General features: G+C 30.8%; 1 protein-coding gene across 6 annotated transcripts in view; it reads right to left on the bottom strand.

Annotated features, from left to right (window-relative positions):
• Relch (RAB11 binding and LisH domain, coiled-coil and HEAT repeat containing) overlaps nt 1-20519 on the bottom strand; it is a 99999-nt gene that overhangs the window by 58286 nt on the left and 21194 nt on the right. For 5 of the 6 annotated variants that reach the window (XR_006848150.2, XM_046428188.2, XM_046428187.2 and 2 more), the window contains exons 3-10: nt 15974-16045; nt 15807-15862; nt 15590-15703; nt 11117-11320; nt 10929-11020; nt 10000-10293; nt 7437-7512; nt 5536-5631 (exon numbers count right to left, since the gene is read on the bottom strand). Coding sequence is in view for 5 of the 6 variants with exons in the window: in XM_046428188.2 (XP_046284144.1) it covers nt 5536-5631; nt 7437-7512; nt 10000-10293; nt 10929-11020; nt 11117-11320; nt 15590-15703; nt 15807-15862; nt 15974-16045 (1004 nt within the window). In the remaining variant the exon portion in view is untranslated. The remainder of the gene's footprint in view (nt 1-5535; nt 5632-7436; nt 7513-9999; nt 10294-10928; nt 11021-11116; nt 11321-15589; nt 15704-15806; nt 15863-15973; nt 16046-20519) is intronic. The other variant, XM_058573861.1, reaches the window with a different exon arrangement.

The following is a 20519-nucleotide window of genomic DNA, read 5'->3' as shown; positions in this document are numbered from 1 at the left end:
AACTTTTCTTACAATTCTGATGCAACAATTAAAAAATGGTCCCTGAATTTTCTTCAAGACAAGTGATAAATGTTTTAAAAATGCCTCTGGGACATTAAATATAAAAGAAACATATTGAAACTAGAGCAATGTAAGATATATCTGATCCTTTTTAATATCTATTTAAGATATATCTAAATCCTTTTTAATGACAAAAATCCTTTTTAATGACAAAAATCCTTAAGCCTATTAGATTTAATGCCCCATGTAATATTAAAACAATAACAATAATACTCTAATGGTAACATTAGATCCAAAGGTAATTTTTTCTCTCACATATGAAAAGTTGTATGTCCACATTTAGAGGTAATAAGAATCTTAAATATTTTAAAATGAGTTTTTCCCATCTGGATAGTAATCAATAGTGTGTACAGAAGTGAAATACAAAACTGATTGCCCTCTGATAATTACAGAAGAAATCAGTGTGATAATCCTATTATATATTTCCTAAGACTTTTAGAATTAATTAATGGGATTATTAGGATTTTGCACTTTATTTAAGTAAATAACATTAGTTGCAATTCATTTGGGTTTTGCAATTTTAATAACAAATCTATTTTTCTCTACTTGAAGGATCTCCTGCCTCTCAAGTCCCAAGTTACCCATTGAATTTTACAGAGTCAGTAGGAAAGCCCTCTAGCATATTAATATTAATCTTATGAGTGAAACAATTTCTAATGAAATGTCTTTAGAGATAGCAAATCTCTTTAGAAATATTTACATGATTGTATAACTATTTTTATTTAACTTCCTTACTCTTGTGACAAACTTCCAAAATATTTCCTATGTACAGTCTATTTTCCCAAGATATTATTATTTGAGGGTTTTAAAGTTAGGAAAAAAAGTCACCTGAGAATATAAGATTGGTGTGTGTTTCTAACACAAAAGCAGGAGGAAAAAAGCATGTAAAACAAAATGAACGATTAAATGTTAAGGGGCAGGGGAGAAATGAAGTAAATAGATCAAATCAATGATCAGCTTTCCCAACAAAGTCAGTCTGATCAGATGGCTTCAGTGGTGACTTTCAAAAAACATTGGAAGAAGTAGTAACACCAATTCTACTCAAACTGATAAAACTGGAAGAGGACAGAACAATTCCTCCACATCCTATGAAGACAATCTGAACCTTATAATAAAGCTAGACAAAAATCCAACAAGTAAACTATAAATCAGTATCTCTTAATCAAAATGGATCAACAAAATACTAACACCAAATCCAAAAGCATATAAAAAATGTATAAATCTTGACTACATGGATATCCCAACAATGCAAAGGTGGCTCAACATAATAAGATTTAATCAAAATATGATTAACTTCTCAACATAATAAGATTTAATCAATATATTATTAACTTCTCAACAGATCCTGAAAAAGCATGTGGCAAAATTCAATGCCTTTTCCATGACAAAAACAATCAATAAACCAGGAAAAGAAGGGAACTTCCTTAATTCCATAAAGGCATTTATAAAAATTCTAGAACTAACATCATACTGAATGGTTAAAAAAACAAACAAACAAACAAAAACAAACCCCACACACAAAAAGTATTCCTCCCCTCAGATCAGAATGAGAAAAGGATATCTGCTTTCCGAAACCAAGGCTATTCAACAATGTACTGGTACAATAAAAAGCAAGGGGGAAAAAAAGCTATTCAAATTGAAAAAGAAACAAGTAAAAGGATCTGTTTGTAGACACCATAATTCTACATATAGAAAACACCACAAAATCCTTTTGAAACAAACCACTATAAAAACCTCTAGAGTAGATTAAAAAATTCAGCAAATCTTCAAAGTGTGTGAATCTTATAATACACAAATATCTACTATATTTCTTATACACCAGCAATGAATAACCTGAAAAGGAGATTATGAAACCAACGACATATACAGTATCACCCAAAAGAATAAATAACCAGGAATAAATTTAATCAAGTGAAAAATTTGCACTTCCCCCCCCCCCCTCTGCTTTGGAAATGTCCAATGATCCATTTTGCAAAAATGCAAAGTTGAGCTTTAAATTTATACAGGACTGAAGAATCCTCACACAAACAATATTGAAAGAAAGAAAAAACTGGAGAAATTCATACTTTCTAATTTTAAAACTAACTAACAACTACAGCAATCAAGAAAGTATAGGAGTAGCACAAGGATAGATATACAGACCAATGGAACAAACTGAAAGTCCAGAAATAAACAATATATAGCAAACTGATTTTTGAAAAAAGTGGCAAGAACTCAACAGGGAAAAATTTATTTCTGTTGAATATAGAAACAACAACTGGATAGCTAATATTAAAAAGAATAAACCTGTATCCTTTCTCTCTATATAAAAATTAACACAAAGTGGACAAATGATCTAATTAATATAACTAAAACTATATAAGAAAGCACAGAAGTATGTATTCTTGGCCCTAGATTTTGCAGTGCATTCTTAGATTTGACACCAAGAGAAAAAACCATAGAAGAGAACATATATAAATCAGACTTCATAAAAATAAACATTTGCCCATCAAAGAATATTATCAAGAATGTAAAAATAGGAGAAAATATTTGCAAATATTTGCAAATCATATATGTGATAAGGGTTTCATATCCAGAATAAAGAATTCTTACAACTCAAAAATAAGACAAAAGCCCAGCATGATATGCATGCCTGTAATCCCAGCATCTTGGGAGGATGAGGTAGGAGGATTGCAAGTTCAAAGCGAGCCTGAAAAACTTATCTAGACATGTCTCAAAATAAAAAATTAAAAGGGCTGAGGTTGTGGCTCACTGGTTAATGTCCCTGGATTCAATCCCCAGGAACCCCCACCCCTTGAACAAAGAATCCAATTAATAAAATTATCAAAGGACTTGAAAAAATACACCTTCTAGAAGTCAGTAATATTTTGTTTGGAACAGTTGTGAAAGGACAGGGGAAACAGAAAAGCTTTCATTGAGTCTTTTTACATTTAAAAAGTGTTACATGAAGTGAATATATTACCTAATCAAAACCATATACACTGTTTCTAATGCTTTATGTAATCAGCTAGGATATTATTATGCTCTTTAGTTTGCTGATGAACATTAAAAACAACAACAGAAAACAGGAAACATTTTAACCATACTAACATATCAATAAAAAGGCTTATGCTGACAGGGGGTATATGAAACGTAATAAGAAAAAATCTAAAATATTAATCCTTCAATACAAGACGAGCTTTTTTTTTTTTTTTAAAGAGAGAGAGAGAGAGAGAAAAAGAGAGAGAGAGAGAGAGAGAGAGAGAGAGAGAATTTTTTTAATATTTACTTTTTAGTTTTCGGCAGACACAACATCCTTGTTTGTATGTGGTGCTGAGGATCGAACCCGGGCCACACGCATGCCAGGCGAGCGTGCTACCGCTTGAGCCACATCCCCAGCCCCAAGACGAGCTTTTTAAAAAATGTAGATTTAAGAAGTTGGGGTCAAATATTAAAAAGTAATTCAAGGAATGTAATGAAACAAAACTTCCACTCTTTTTGTTTTGTAGTGCTGGGAATTGAACCCCCCAGGGCTTTGTATGTGCTAAACACATAAGGTCTTTTTTTTTTTTTTTTTTTTTACTTTTTTCTTTTCTTCTTTTTTTTTTTTTAGTTGTAGTTGGACACATATACCTTTATTTTATTTATTTTTATGTGGCGCTGAGGATCGAACTCGGTGCCTCACACATGCTAGGCAAGTGCTCTACCGCTGAGCCACAACCCCAGATTCCGGTTTTGTCTTTTTATGCCCAGGGACAGGTTTTAAACCAGACCAAGATAAACTTCATTGTTCAGCAATTTAATTTTGAGAGAAGATAACTTTGTTTTATTACAAATGGCTAATTTTAAGATAAAAAGGACAAGAAACGAATAACTATATAAATAAAAATTATCACTTCTTCATGATTATAATTATGTACTTTTTAAACATTAAAAATTTAAAAATCAGCCAGAAAAGTAAACATACCTCAAAGTAGATATATGTATGTGTGTGTGAGTATATATAGATCTATATATATAATATATAAATTACAATGTGTCTGATTACCAATGATGCAAATTTATAAATATTTCATGCAGTTCAATCAGAATTTAGTGCTCGTCTTTTATGATAATATGGAAAACTAAAATAAAAAAGCTAAAACTTCATCTCATAATTAGGTTTCTGTGACATTTAAAGATATATTAAGAAAACATAGTAAAAGGGATGCAAACATTAATGCATGGTTATGTTACAAGCTGAAAAAGAAAAAGAAGCTCAAACATCATTCTGCCAGGCAGAACTGCAAAACAATCTGAAATTGGACACTGATCCTTCAAGACATAGAAAACTTCCATAATTCTTATTATCTTACTGCTTTTAAATGATTAGATAAAAATAAAATGACCAGCACAAATAGTTTTTTAACCTCTTGGAATTAAAAAATAACTATAAGAATAAAAGCTTTTAATACTCTACATTTAAATTTTCTTAAGGATCAGTACAAATTTCTTCTGCTAAATGGATAACTAAGGATGAGCTTTAAATGGGTTTTGCCAATGCATCATGTACCTATCATACTGTAGGTCCCATGAATTATAAGTAAAATTAGAGGTAAATATTAAGACAAAGAAACTTATGTTCTAAAATAGTCAATCCATTTATAATAAAAAATTTGTGAACTGGAAATTTATCTCTTAAACTGAATAATTTCAAGACACAATTTATTAGCAAATAAATAATCTACTGTCATTTAAATAAGATTACAGATAATTCTCATTAATCCTTTATTGGCTAAATATGATTTATAAATGTAACTATGAAAATAACTTCCTAGAAAGTTTTTAGACTATATGGAATAAAATATATACCTGTAATTGTACCTTATTTATTTAAGGAATCTATCAACAAGTTATCTACAAGGTAAAATCTAAAGGTATTTAAGTTATTACAGTCAGTATCTATTCTATCTATCCTATCACTATAAAAATTATTCTATCACTATCATGTGTTACTGGCAAAAACACATAATAAAACTAACATTTATAATAAGTAACTACAAGTACATCTGAGGAAAGAATTACATAATTATTAGCCCCTGTTAATTTTCAATACTTAACAAGTACATTATAATAGCAGAAACAAATTAGTCAACTGGTTATATATATATATATATATATATATATATATATACACACACACACATATATATATGTATATATATATATAAATAAAAGTGTTCATGACACATAAATGGACCTACAGTAATAGTGTTGCAGAAGCTAATAATGCTTTAAGCAAAATTGGAAAAACAAGAATACCATGCAGTTTTACTGAACTCACCTGACAGAGGTGTAAAACCATTCTCTAGGAGCAGAGATGCATGCACAAAAGTAAGAATATGATTGCAAGTAACAGACTTTAACAAAATAAAAATATAACACTAAACTTCAAAAATGACAAAAAATGGACAACACGATGGCATTATTAAGGTGAAAATACTTGATGTGTTTTACCTCTCTCTTTGCCAACAGTACATTAGGAACAATGTGTGGCAGGCAGCGTCCCAGCATTAACATAACACTTTTTTCACTGTCTGCAATCCGAGACACCTACAAAACCAAATAATTAAAAAATGTTGACAGTGGAAGAATTCTGTGCAAAGGGCTGTGGTTGTGGTTCAATGGTAAAACGCTTGCCTCACATGTATGAGGCACTGGGTTCAATCCTCACCACTACATAAAAATAAATAAATAAACTAAAGTTATGGTGTCCACCTACAACTAAAAGTAATAATAATAATAATAAAAAGAGTAGTTAAAAATGATTTGGATCCTGCCACCTCTGTTCTGAACACACATTCCAACATTATAACTTACGGTAGTAAAGACCACAACAACATTGACCCCAAATGGCATTAATGTTTTTTGGGCCAGAGATGAGTTAAAGGGGGCACATTGGATAGAAGGAATAACTTTATTTATTTTACAGTGCTAGAAGGAAGAGCTTTTTTTTCTTCTTTTTGTTCGTGGTGCTGGGGATTGAACCTAGGGCCTTGTGCATGTAAGGCAAGCACTCTATCAACTGAGCTATATCCCTAGCCCAAGGAAGAGCTTTTAATGTTCTACAGCACGATAGGATCAGTATGGTGGACAACGATTAACTGAATATTTCAAATAGCTATGATTTTGCATGTTCCAATACAAATAAATATAAATGTCTGAAGTGAGAGACATATCAACTACACTAATCTTATCATTACCGGGTATTAATGTACTGAAATGTCACAACATACTCCATAAATATGTGTAATTACTATGTGCCAATTAAAAATAAAAATGTTTAAAAGATAAAATAAAATAGTAGTAAAAAAATAAGGGTGAAGCCAGGGAGGCCTATCAGGCTTTAATTCTGGGAACAAGTAGGGATTGCATAGGTTTGGGGTTGTTTATGTTTTTATCCCTGAAATATACGACTGCAATTACTATCCAGGAAGTTTGTACAATAAAGCTGCATATAAAAGGTGGTCCAAGGAAGCTGATATAATCTTTTAAAAAAATATTATTTTTTAGTTGTAGTTGGACAATACCTTTATTTTATTTATTTATTTTTATGTGGTGCTGAGGATTGAACCCATCGCCTCCCACATGTTAGGTAAGCATTCTACCACTGAGCCACAATCCCAGCCCAAGGAAGCGGACATAATCTTATAATGAAGATTTCCAGAGTGCAACCAAACCATCCTCTAGCTGTTTGATATTCCCAGAGATAATCTAAGACACAGCCCATGAAAGGACAAGTGGAATCAACTAAAAAACAGCTAGAAAAGAAGTGAATACAAAGATGGGGAACAGGGGGGGAAAGCTCTCAAAATGAGTCTACAACAATTGTAAGAGAAAAACAGTTATGATAGTTAACAAACTCAGCTATCAGAAACAATCACCTTGAATGAAAATAACCGCTATCTAAAAATGCCTGAAACATAAAACAGTATACACCTAAGTTAGTTTTCTGAATTGTGCCCAAAAGATGCTATCATTAGAATACCATTTTAAAAACAGAGACAAGAGATTACTTTAATATTAATAAACATAATCATCTGGGCTGGGGATCAGCAGTAGAGCGCTTGTCTAGCACGTGCAAGGCTCTGGGTTTGATCCTCAGCACCACATAAAAATAAATAAATAAAATAAAGATATTGTGTCAACTACTACTAAAAAATACTTAAAAAAAACATCATTCAAAAGCAGAAATAATCAACTAATTTCCTTATAAGTTTAAAATTTAAGGTACTATTTCTTAATAACAGACTTTCATTTGAACTACAATGTTATCATATATGCTTTTATATGAGACATGAAGAAGAAAATAGTAGAATACTTTAAGGAAGTTAATAAGAATATCTGGTGTCAATTACCTCTGATCCTAAACGACTATCGGCTGACATTCGACAAAAAGAAAGTAGTGCTTGGTGGAAAGCAGGAGACAATTTCCTAGAAGAAAACAATGGATGAAAAGGAGACAATACCAAAGAATTATCACTGACATTTAAGGCAAAAGTAGTGCATATTACTATTTCTGTATTATTTCTAACTTATAAACGTTAACCAAATTTCTCAACCATCAGTTACTTAGAGAACACTTTACTGAAGAAAAATACAGGGGGGAAAACACAAACCAATGATCCTGAAGTAGCTTGATGTTATGTGAGTGAACAAATGGCCATTAAGTTATTGGATCAAATCTGAAATAGTATAGTGGCAATGACTATAGAAAATATTTGCAAATTCTAAAATGAGGACTTTTCTCACCTCCAATTCTCCATGGTTCCAAAAAGATTAATGAAGGTAAAGTAGATACAAAGGTTGACCTAGTATATTGCTAAGAGCAACTGAAGTTGTACTAATATGTATCACAATAACAAACTTTCATGTTAGAGACCCACATGTGGTGCTGTGGGATTGAACAAAGTGACAAAATTTAAAGATAAACCAATGTTTATAATACATTTTAGAGGAAAAAGTCTTTTAGTAATAGAAAATATTAACCTATTTATATTTAATACAGAAGGTTAGACCCATTTACAGTTCTAACACAACACTGATCTCTATTATAGTGCATTCAAAAAATTATGATTAAGTTATACATTCTGTGCTCAACTTATAAAGAAAAGGCTAACACCAAAACTTATATAATAATGCTTATTTAATATATGCCACAAAGTGGTACCCAGTAATCTCTATGATTGCAGAGTTCAAGTGGTGTGCCAATATTTGAGTCTTTTGTTCTTTTATGTTCCTCCTATATTTTATCAAAGAAAGGGGCCATAATCTACCCACTTGCTTAAGCCAGAAAACACATATCAGCTTTGATTCTTTCTTTTAACCCCAAATCCAATCAATCATTTAACTTTCAATTATCTTGCAAATCTACCAAAAATCTCTCAATCCTCATTCTCAAAGCTCTAACAGGTCTTACTCATTTCTTATTTGGATTCTTCCAATATATACACTTTATATTAGTCTCCTCTCTTTCAGTCTTGCTACCTTCTAATTATCTTTACCCTGCAGGATGCTTTCAATTATTCCTTTCATTTATATTTATTGACCAAATCATACTAAATCCTATTTTTCAAAAAGCACACTGCTTTTTTTGTACAAGGTAATCTTTCTTAATGGAACACTCATCTCTTTTCCTGTAACTTAAGTCTTTCAGTCCCAGGTTAGATGACACTTTGATGATACATGAAATCTTTCCCGCTTTGATAAAAAGGTTAGGGGACTTGATTGTGTGTTTCCAAAGCAACAATTATACTACCATTTTTGATACTTCAATGTAATTGCTTGATTGTCTCTCTCATACTATAAATTTGTAACTGAAGGAATTCCTATATGTCTTGCTTACTACTGCAATCCTTGTAACACTGAGGGGAACACAGTAAAAACTAAAAGAAATTTAGTTGAACGAATTTAATCTATCTCCTTTGGATTGTTTTGGAATAAAAAAATAAATAAATACAGTAGTTCTTCTAAAAACTAAAGAACTTATAATGGTGTTACAATTGAGTATTACAATAGATTTTTTAAAATATCTTTTACATATTGGAACTTTGAAAAAATACATTTTGAGGACTGTACAACATCTATTTCATCTCATTAACCCCCATAATTATCTAAAGAAAAAAAATTTAATAGGTATAAAAAAAATCCAATATTTCCCACTAATAAAAAGGATTTTTGAACCTAAAGCAAATTTAGTAATGCCTTGCTATTGCATCCTAGTAGTAGGTACAATATTTCTCTATTTAATAGGAGGAAGAGGTTTGTGGATAAAAATACACCACATTATATTTATAAGGATTAAAAGAGTCAGTATACATAAAGCACTATGAACTAAATTATATGCCCAAAACATATAAATACAGCCTAGTGAATATTCCTATCTTAAAATATTTTTTCAAATTATATCCTAAAAGATTTCAAAATTATATTTTGCCTTCTCAAATAGATCATGAAGGACAGGGACCATGTTTTTTTCATTTCTTTGAGTTCAAGCACTGTAACCCCCCAAAATTAAATAAAGAGATTAAGAGAATATTTATAATACAATATCAGCAATAGAAGTAGATATAGGAAAAATGACTGGGAGCAAAGATTATTCCCTTTTTAGTACATGAGCAACTGTGCAGCACTAAAACCTTCAGAATTTGATACTGATTGAACAAAGAAAAGGTAAAACACACTGGCTAAGTGTATACAGCATAGTAACATACATATTATTTATGCACTTCAAAACCTAGCCCCTTTATTATTTATTTCTCCTTGGTGTCATAAACTTTGCTATATGCCATGTTCCTGTAAAATGTAAAGAAATTCATACATTTGATCTGCAAATAAGAAAAATGAGTACAAATAATAACTGAAGTTCTTCCAGTTCAATAAAATAAAAGGTACATTTCAAAATAAAGGATGCATACTAACCTGTTGGGTTTATCAAAATGAACTGTGGTTTTACTTGCTGGAGAAGAAGATGGCATTCCTTCCCTTTCTATCCTGGGGAAAGAATCTGAAGAATTCTCTTTAAGAATAATGGAATCAGTTTTATCTGTTATTGAAGGATGGATATCCTTATTTTTTCCCTTCTCTAAATTATTTACAACTTGACTTTGTCCACTGTCTTCAGAGTCTTTGTGGGGAGATGGATCTAAGGAAGGTTGAATAGATTCAAAAACTGCTGGGATAGCAAAGTGTTCATTTTTGAGGCAGTCCATTTCACTGCAGAACAAAAGAGAAATTACCATAGAACAACTTGAAAACTTTGTCAATAGCATAAACCCCATAATTGGTTCAATGCTTTAAAAATGTAACATTAATAGCAAATGGTTTGGCAAATAATAATCTTTTGCTCTACAATATTCACAAATGTTTCATATACATAAAGGCACAGCTATAAACTCTTGAACAATGAGTCATAAAAATGGCCTTATATACTTAGCTTTTGATTGGCACTTACTTTTCCTTTCTTCATGTGCAAAGTGGGAGACATTAGATTATTATAAGATTATTATGGTATATTATAAGAACAAAATAAAATAATGGGAAAAATGTACAACACTAATGTGGAAGAGTTGTCTTATCAATACTGACACAACACAGGAGATCAAAATACCTTATTTCTTAGTTTAAAGACGTAAGCAATTATAATACCACCACAGTGATTTAAGAACTTTTTTGGGGGAATAAAGGATTTTTAATTTTACATACATAAAACCATTATAATTCTTTCAGAATTACTAAAACATGAAAAATTATGCTTTACAATTGAAAAGTTGTTTCATATATGTATATAATCTACCACTGTCTTTACAAAGTTCAAAGAGAATTTTCACAAATAATGACTAAGTACTAACCTTTCAAGTCTTCTGATTTGTTCCATCAATGACCATTTCTCACTATTTAATAAACTAATTTTATCTTCTAATTTCTGTATTAGCAAAGAGTTCTAAAATCAAAAAAGGAGAAAAAGTAACTCAATATCTCATCATATGTTTTTACACAGTTTAAGTATTTTTTATGAACTTGAGTTTGTATTTCTTACCTCTACAGGTTGAGGTGTTTCAAGGGATGGAGGAAGACTGCCCAAAACTGGTGTAAGAGCCTCTAATTCATCTTCTTCTACTCCACTGGCAACATCCACAAGATCTTTACCAGTCACTTGATGATTTCCAAAATCTCGGTAAAGCTGTAGTAAGTCTGGAGGTTTTGGAATGTTTAATCCTACATCATCCCATAATTCAAAATCCTAAAAAATAATAACATAAAAAATCGTAGAGACAATTTTTATCTGGCATTTTATTATTGTTATTATTTTAGTTGTAGGTGGACACAATACCTTTATTTTATTTTTATGTGGTGCTGAGGATTGAATCCAGTGCCCCACAAATGCCAAGGGAGCGCTCTATCTCTGAGCCACAACCTCAGCTCCTTATCTGACATTTTTTAAAAATATTTTTTTAGTTGTAGATGGACACAATATATTTATTCATTTTTATGTAGTGCTGAGCATTGAACCCAGTGCCTCAGATATGTAAGGCAAGAGCGCTCTACCACTGAGCAACAACCCCAGCCCTATCTTGCATTTTTAAAATTACTGTTGATAACATCTGAAAAACAAAATATAACCATAAGTTTGCTGTAATGTCAAAATATGTTCCAAGTGATAAGAATTATCATATTATTCGTAAGTTTTCTGACATTCTAGGTAAGTAGGTTTAATTGTCTTAAATGTAAACTCTAACAGCTTAAAAAACGTGTTCAAATAACAGCATGAAGTCATTCAACATTTTTAGATTAAGTCATAGTTCATAAATTGTACCTAATGTTGCACATTACAAGTAAACTCAATGATAGCACTGTTTTCTTCTTTCATTATCCAATCTATATATGATTAGTATAAACTCAAGTGGATAAACAGCTAATTTAATTTGCTTGTCTTTTTGCTGAAGCTCTTTGAATCTAATGTACGTTATCAAAAAAAAAAAATGCTTCTGGCAATTTTCAAAATCCAAATATCTGCTTTTTTGATTTGTTGCATTTTGAAACATTCTTTTATTCAATCTAACACAACTTTATTAAAACTAAAAAAGGCATAGCATTTCAACTTCTATGGGCAAATATTTTTAGAAGAGCTTTAGAAGTTCTTGAGTAATCAACATTCAATATACTTTCTTACAAACCCATCTCTCCCTAATACATTAGAAAAGGCTTATTTGAATAATTAGACTGCTATTATTAAGGATTAATTTGACATGAATATGCATAGTCAGAGTGGGAGCTTTGGAGAAAACCAAACCCACATATGAAATTTCTGTTAGTTACCACTCATTGTTGTTATAATTTGAGGCTTAAATGAGTCATCTGTAAAATGGATATATTACTTATTAGCTCTTAGGATAAATGCAATAATTTTAAAAGACTTACTATAGTGCTTGGCCTACAACAAGAATTAAACAAATTTTAACTTGTAAAAAATATTAAATGATTATTACACGTATTAGTCAAATGTCCTTTTATCTATTATTAACCCAAAATTTATTATATATCTAAATTGTGCTTAGAACCAGCAACCGAAAGACTTTCTAACTGTTCTACATCTTTGTCAAGACTTGTACAATCTTAGACAGTCTAAGAAATGTGTTGTGGTATCTCAATGTAATTTAATTCGCATATCTCTAATAAATAAAGGGGTTGAGTATCTTTTTTCATGCACTTATTTGCCACGACGATATCTTCTTATATCTTCTTTGGTGAAGTACGTGCATAAATCTCTTTTAAAAATTGGGTTAACTTCTTATTATTGAGGTTAGAGAACTGTAACAAATTCGTTTGAGATATATTACATATAAATATTGTTACACTAAAAATACTTTTACAGGGGCTGGGGTTGTGGCTCAGTGGTAGAGTACTCGCCTAACATGCATAAGGCACTAGGTTCAATCGATCCTCAGCATCACATAAAAATAAAATAAAGATAACTGTGTCCACCTAAAGCTAAAAAATGAATATAAACAGATTTTTTTTTTACATACACTGACTTGTCTTTTTGTTTACTTGTGAATGATTTCCAAAGAGCAAAAGCTATTAATTTGTATAACAGCATATCTGATGGAGAACAAACATGTAGTCAGATCTAAGGAATGTTTGCCTACCTTTCAAAATTGCAATGATTTTCTCCCTGTTTTCCTCTAGAAGCCTCACAGCTTTTCAGGATCTACACTAAAGTCTATGACTCATTTTGAGCTGATTTTTTGTATATGTTATGGAATATGGTTTGGTTTTCATTTTGGAGAACATATGGATATCAAATTGTTTTAGGATCATTTGAAAATGCTATTCTTTTTTAAATTTATTTCATTTTTTTATCTTTATTTCATTTTTTTTTTTTTAATGTGGTGCTGAGGATCGAATCTAGTGCCTCACATGTACTAGGCGAGCACTCTACCACTGAGCCACAACCCCAAGGCCAAAATGCTATTCTTTACGTATGGAATTTACTTTGCATTTTGTGGGGGATCAAAGAACCTTCCATATGTGAGTCTATCTCTGGACTCCATTCTGTTTCATTTATTATCTTGTCTGTTTAAAAATGATACTGTCTTGTTTTGCAGAATTTTTTAAGACTTGACATCAGGTAGCTTTAGTTTAAGTGCTACAACTCTGTTCTTTATTAAAGTTGTTTTGGCTATACTAGTTTCTTACTTTTTCCATAGGAATGAAAAATGCGAGGGACATAAAGATTAGAATTGCATTAAAAATACAAATCAAAATTAACAGACAACATTGAGCACAATGTTAACTATCAATGAAAACAATATATCTCTTCATTTAAGTATTCTTTAATTTCTCTCAACAAATTTGTTTATAGTGTCTGGGCCTTCATCAGAAGTTTAAACCTATAATCTTGCTATTTGTTATATGTGTCCTAAATATTCTTTGTTTTTCTTTTCCCCTTTCTGCATTTGCTTTAGCCTCTTAGTCTTTCCCACAGTCAAAATTTTTCTTGTTCTTTGGTTAGTCATCATTTATAAACACAATTCACTTAAGCTATAACCATAGTAAAGTAAGCATTTATGTTAGCAAAATACCAGTTCAATGTCTTTTACTTAGTATATGTTCAGTAAAGCTACCATTTAAAAAGTAACTAGATATTGACAGCTTTCATGTAAGATGGTGGTCCCAATAAGGTTATATCACTTAACAATGTTATAACCATTTTAGTTTGTTTAAGTTTATTCTATAATGTCTGTACAATGATGAAATTGCCTAATGATGTGGTTCTCAGAAAACATCTATTCTATTAAGCAGTGCATTACTGTAGTATATTTAAGTGTAGCCCTTTGCAATAACTAAGAGGCTATTGAAATGCTATCTCCCTTAAAGAGATGCAAAAAGATCCATGTAAGATTTTATGAACCATTGAAATAAATGTAATTTAAAATGATGATCTCAAAAAAAAAAAAAAATAAATAAATAAATTTAAAAATAAATAAATAAAAATAAAATGATGATCTCCTGGGGATGAAAGTATTGCTCAGAGGTATGGTCTTTGCCCAGCATGTACAGGTCTGGGGTTCAATCTCCATGCACAACAAAAAAATAAATAAAATATCATTAAAAAAAAAAAAACAAGAAATGACAGGCTCCTTATTTCTATCTAATGAACTCTCTGGAATTCAGCTTTTTAAGGTATATAATTCAAACAGATCCATTAATACTAAGTAGCCAAGATTTCCAGAGCTAAAAGACAGCACTAAATTTAGCCATCATTTCTTTACTTAGAAGATTTTATCAGGAAAATAAGAATGAATTTCTAAAATTGGTCCCTCTTCAGAAGTACAGCTACTATTTTCACTTTCATTTGAAACACCATCTTAATTATTGTGTTACCTAACATTTAATTGTCATAACGCTACTGAAATTTTTACAGTTAAACTGAATTTCTTTTTTATTACTTTTTAGTCTAATTTGTTATCTATGATGAATTTATTTTCAACAAAAATATTTTTAGTTGTAGATGAACAGGAAACCTTTAATTAATTAATTAATTAATTAATTGATTTTTATGTGGTACTAAGGCTTGAACTCAGTGACTCACACATGCTAGGCAGGCACTCTACCACTGAGCTACAATCCCAACCCTAAACTGAATTTCTAAGTGTAAATTAATCTATGTTACTGAGTAAACATTTTAAATTAAAAACAAACAGCACACTTTATGAATACATGCAACTATGGATGGATTATAAATTACTTGGAAGTTGTAAAAAGCTATCTGGAAAGAACAAAAAGTCTTTATGTAGAAGCCACAGGAAAACAAAATACTCTGTAAACCAATGGAATACAAAACTGAGAAGGTTAGGGATTGTGGTTTTTGCTAACCAGTAGAATGGTACTAGAATTTACTACAGGTATAGTAACTTAAAACAAACAAACAAACAAAAGAAACAGATAAAAGAGAAAGTAAACTAAGTCAAAAAAGGAAACAAATTACTTTAAAATAAAGTGACTTTACCTGATCATCATTTTCATCTGAAAAAGTTATTGATGTAAGCTTATAGTTATTCTTCAATAAAAATTCATTGACTAAGAAGTTTAGAGCTCTCTTTTCAAGAGGTTTGATTGGCTCCTGGAAACAAAATAAAAGACAGATGTAAACTGCAAGTTTAGCTCCTTAATACTTGTACTACCATTTTATGTGGAAGATACATTTAGATCTGTCATTCACCCACCTGAATTTCAGGACTTGATTTGTAATTTTTTCGTTCCTGTAAAGGAACTTCATGTTCTGGTGGAAAAAAATATAAATAATGTTTTACTATTTTATATTTTAAAATATCCCAGCTACTTCTACATTGTCAAAGTAGAAAAAGTCTCAAAAAAGTTTTATGTACACCACCTGCAGCCTTTGTCAGGTTGGCTCGGAGGGCCTGAATGGTCTCCTTGGCTTTCCGTAGTTCAAACTCCAGGACTGGACAGGGATTTGGAATAAACACACACAGGCATCCAACCAAGAAAAGGGAAACAAAAATAAAAAAATAAAAAGCAAAGATGGGTATGAAAAAAAATACAATTTGTATTGAAAACAGAAAGCATGCAATCTTTATGAAACTTGTGAACGCATGCAGCAGAGTTGATTTGCAAGCAAACTGGTGAATGTTTTCCATAGTTTTTGTAGAATTCAGGGGGCTATTATCAAATCAAATGTTCTAGCTGTCTGACAAGGAATAGCTCTATTTAAAAATAAAAATCTATGGCATACTTTCATTTAGTTAAATAAAAATATCAGCAATCTGGGTACTTCTGTTTCACTCAGTCTAGGAGAGAAAATGTAATGACATGTTTTTTGGATGATGCAATTTTAGGAGAAAAGGTAAAAAAAATAGATTAGTTCAAGCAAATATCCAAGGTAAAAAATAGATAAATTCAAGCAAATACCCATTAAAAAATTTTTTTAAAGTTATTTTTAAACACATTGTCTAGAACAATGTTATAAATCAATATATAGAAACATTACTGAATAGAGATCCCTTTATTAAGATGTTGAAAGAATATAGCTTAAATATTTAACAAATGTTGGAATGCCTATGAATTTTTCTACAAACAAGCATGTTTTCTAAAAACAAGCATAGATATGTTAAGCACATATCCTTAAAAAAAGTTCTAAAGGTTTTATTTTAGTTTTCATTTAAAGCCAAAAATAAATGGTTTTTCTTTTAATATCTATTGAAAATAATTCTAAAACAAATGACTATGTACACTTCAATCATTTTTAAAATGATTGTATATACTATTACTTAGTATCAAGTAAACAGAATCTTTGAAATTTAATAGTAAACAAATCTTTTCATGTTATGAAAGATTAATGAAACTCAAAGATTTCTCCTATAATAAATATGAATACTAGGGAAGCTTTTTAATAATCTCTTTAAAATGCTTCATCATAAAATTAAATTGTCTTAAAGGAAAAATTTTCTTAAAATTGATGAATACTGTGTTGAAAAAGCAAACTTAGACTTGAAAAAAGGACATTTCTGTTAAGTAAAGCTCTGAGAAATTTAAGCGATCTTTGATACAAATGTGTGTTAAAACCATAGTGGTTAATAGCCCTGCATATAAATTAGGAAATTTAAGGTTTTATCTTAAAGATGCATTTTTTTCCTGATTGACCATAGAAAAAAGATGTCACATCAGAAAACATCAGAGAAAATAAAGGTATAAAAATATATGGAAAAATTAGGATTCACTCAGTTTGCATATGTTCAATAAAAACTTAAAATGTTGTTCAATCACATCTAGTACATAATGGCCAATTATTTTGATGCACAGAATTTAACTGCAGCAACATGGAAGCAAAACTAAAAATCAGATGACACTGTATGTTACTATATGTTTTTCGGTAGTCAGCAATGCTGATCTGCAAAGATTTCTGTGCAACAAAGTGAAAACATTTTCTCTAAATCAAATTTTGCAAACTCTAAGCACATGTGTTACAGTGAGACTATACACATTACAGAATGGGTTTATGTAGAATATTGGTTTACCTTTTTTTAATTTCAAAATTCTAAGTAATCGATTTTGATTTAAAAATATCTAGCTTGTACCTTAAAAGTATATACATTATGCTTTCAATATCACTTAAAATTTACTAAGACATAATACAGAACAATTGCAGATCAGAAATGCCCTACACCAGAATGATAGAAATGTGGGGAAAAAAGAGGGGAAGGGAGGGTGGCTGGTTAAAACACAAACTAGGAAAAACTCAAAATTGGATTGGTGAAAGTTTAGGTGACCAAGAGCAAAACACTGAATGATAAAGGCACAGAAAGCCAGAAAAACCCATGTCAGACGGCAAGAATTTATATTTTTAGCACCTCTTGATATATATATATATCATATATGATTGCCAAATGTCATCAGAAATTACCAATACTTTGAAAAGACAGTGACTATCAATATGAATTCACTCTGCTGCATGTTTCTTAGTATACAATATTGATTTTAAAACACAAATGCATATCTTTGAGGCTATAGCACATCTATATAAGGGATATAATCAGGAAATTGCAGTTATATGAGAATTTCTCAAGAAAGGCTCTTTATGGCAATGTTATATGAGTATGTCTCTTCTTTATTAAATCATTGGATTTCAGCTCAAAATAACTGCAAATATTCAGGTATATATTAATAATTCATACTATAATTTGTCAAAATAATTAATGATTAAGTCTGGAAAGCAACTCTAAATTATAGTTGAAATATTTCTCAGCCTGTGCTGGATATTACAAGGATATTAGAGGTACGTGAGTACTTAAAGGTCACTCTTTCATGACTTAGGAGATATACAACTATGTGAAAACATCAAAGGTGAAGTGCTAAAGATCAAAACAAAAATAATAATCCTTTGTGGCCCCAATCAATTTATCACTAATATTATCTTGAAATACTCACTAAACTTAATTCTTTTTGGCATGAAACTCAAAATATTATCTTGGAAGACCTTTTCTGTAACACTGGTCTAAGTATTTTTTCATTCTCATTCCAGCTCACCACTGAAGAACAGTTCAAATTAATATTCGCATCAGGACTTTGCCATCTCATAGTAAATGTACAACTGTTTTCTTCCAAGTTGGATTATCTGGATTTCTTTTTCTTAATATAAGGTGATTGAAAATAATACTTCTGAATCTTTAACACTTATTTAAGTATACTAACAATAGTCCCATGAAAAGAAAAATTCTCTCCAATTTTCTTAATATGCTAGAATAAAAATCCATTTCTTTGTTTTTTTTTTTTGGCGGTGGGGAATAGGTCCTGGGGTTAAATCCAGGGGCACTTAACCACTGAGCTACATCTCCAGCCCTTTTTCATATTTTATTTAGAGAGAGGGTCTCGATGAGTTGCTTAGGCCTTGCTAACTTGCTGAGGCTGGCTTTTGAACTCACGATCCTCCTGCTTCAGCTTCCTGAGCCATTGGGATCACAGGCGTGTGCAAATGTGTGCAGCCTCTATTTTTAAAATAATACAAAAATATTAACACAGTACAATCTCTACCCTCTACTGAGTTTAGAAAATTCTCATGCCCACTGTGGATTTAAGAAACATACCATTAGATATGACTTAGAGAATGATAAGTAAATGAATTAAAGCATGGTGTAATCTCCATAATTTGTAAACATCCCCTTTTCTATAGGTATCTTAGTGGGCAAAAGGCATCCTTTATCCTGTAACCTTTAAAGAAAAAACTTCTTCCTGTTGTTGTTCTTCCTGTTTACATTTCTGTTCCTCTGTCACTCATTTCAAAGTTGGTGTTTCTCAGTGTGTCATCCTTAGCCCCTTTCTCTTCACATTTCTACCTAGTCACTGAGATGATACTTCTGTGGTTTTAACTATCACAATTCCTTTGATGACTCAGAAATCCTTAAATTCTCTTCCTACGATATAATCTTACTTACTTATCTTCTGGACATGGCCGCCTGAGAGTCTTCTAAGTTTTGAATTTGATCCTAATTAAATGAATTTCATTATCTTCTTTTCGAATCTGATTTTCCTCCTGCTGTCTGACACCCTTAATGGCACCACTATCTACCCAGCTGGCCAAACGGGAAGCCTAGAGGTTACTTATATTTATCCCTCACGCTTACTTATCCTATCAATTAAATGTCCATACCATATTGATTTTTAACCCTTTAATCACTCTCTAAATATACATTAATCTGTTCCCATAACTGTTATATAGCTAAGATCTTTATGACTTGTCATATAAATTACTATAATAACCTATAATCATATTAAAAGTTCTGAAAATTTCTGCAAAAAACTATGAATTTCTAAACATATATATGAAATTCTCTGATTTTATTCTTCTATTTTTGTTCTTCCTCTATGAAACTTACATCATCATGAAATACATTTTAGGAAATGTTAAAGAAAATAGAAACCCAAATCCACAAAAATTTATGACTATATAATTTTTAGTTTAAATATAACCACCTACAACAATGATGTATTTTTTTGAGTCTATCTTATTAATTTCATGGTAACATATGAAGATAAGTCCATTTTGAAAATGCTACCTATCTTCTTTTCAGCCTTGTTGAAGGACCTATTCTATTTTAAATGATATAAAATAATGAGATTTATATAATATTTTAAAATAAGAAAATCAAATCATATTACTGATAGGAAGGAAATGATATATGTGCAACAGGGGGCTTTTTCCCTCCTAATCCTGAGAAAGCTGGATATGAATGCTGCCAAGCTACTTCCAAAAGAATGAGAGCGCTACTGATGCCTCCTCTATGAATTTGATCCTAGCAGGAGAAAGGGGCAGAATATTCTATAGGCAAAAATCTGAATGCCATTTTAGAATGCCTGGTAGAACTTGTAAACATAATAAAGGCCACATATGTCTGTGTTGACAGCAGGTCCTAAGACAGTAT

The sequence above is a fragment of the Marmota monax genome, unplaced genomic scaffold (genome assembly GCF_021218885.2).
Source record: "Marmota monax isolate L192 unplaced genomic scaffold, Marmota_monax_Labrador192_F-V1.1 WCK01_AAM20220418_F8-fsc00201, whole genome shotgun sequence".
NCBI lineage: Eukaryota > Metazoa > Chordata > Mammalia > Rodentia > Sciuridae > Marmota > Marmota monax.
The sequence above is the reverse complement of the archived record's forward strand: the minus strand, read 5'-3'. Positions and strand labels throughout refer to the sequence as shown.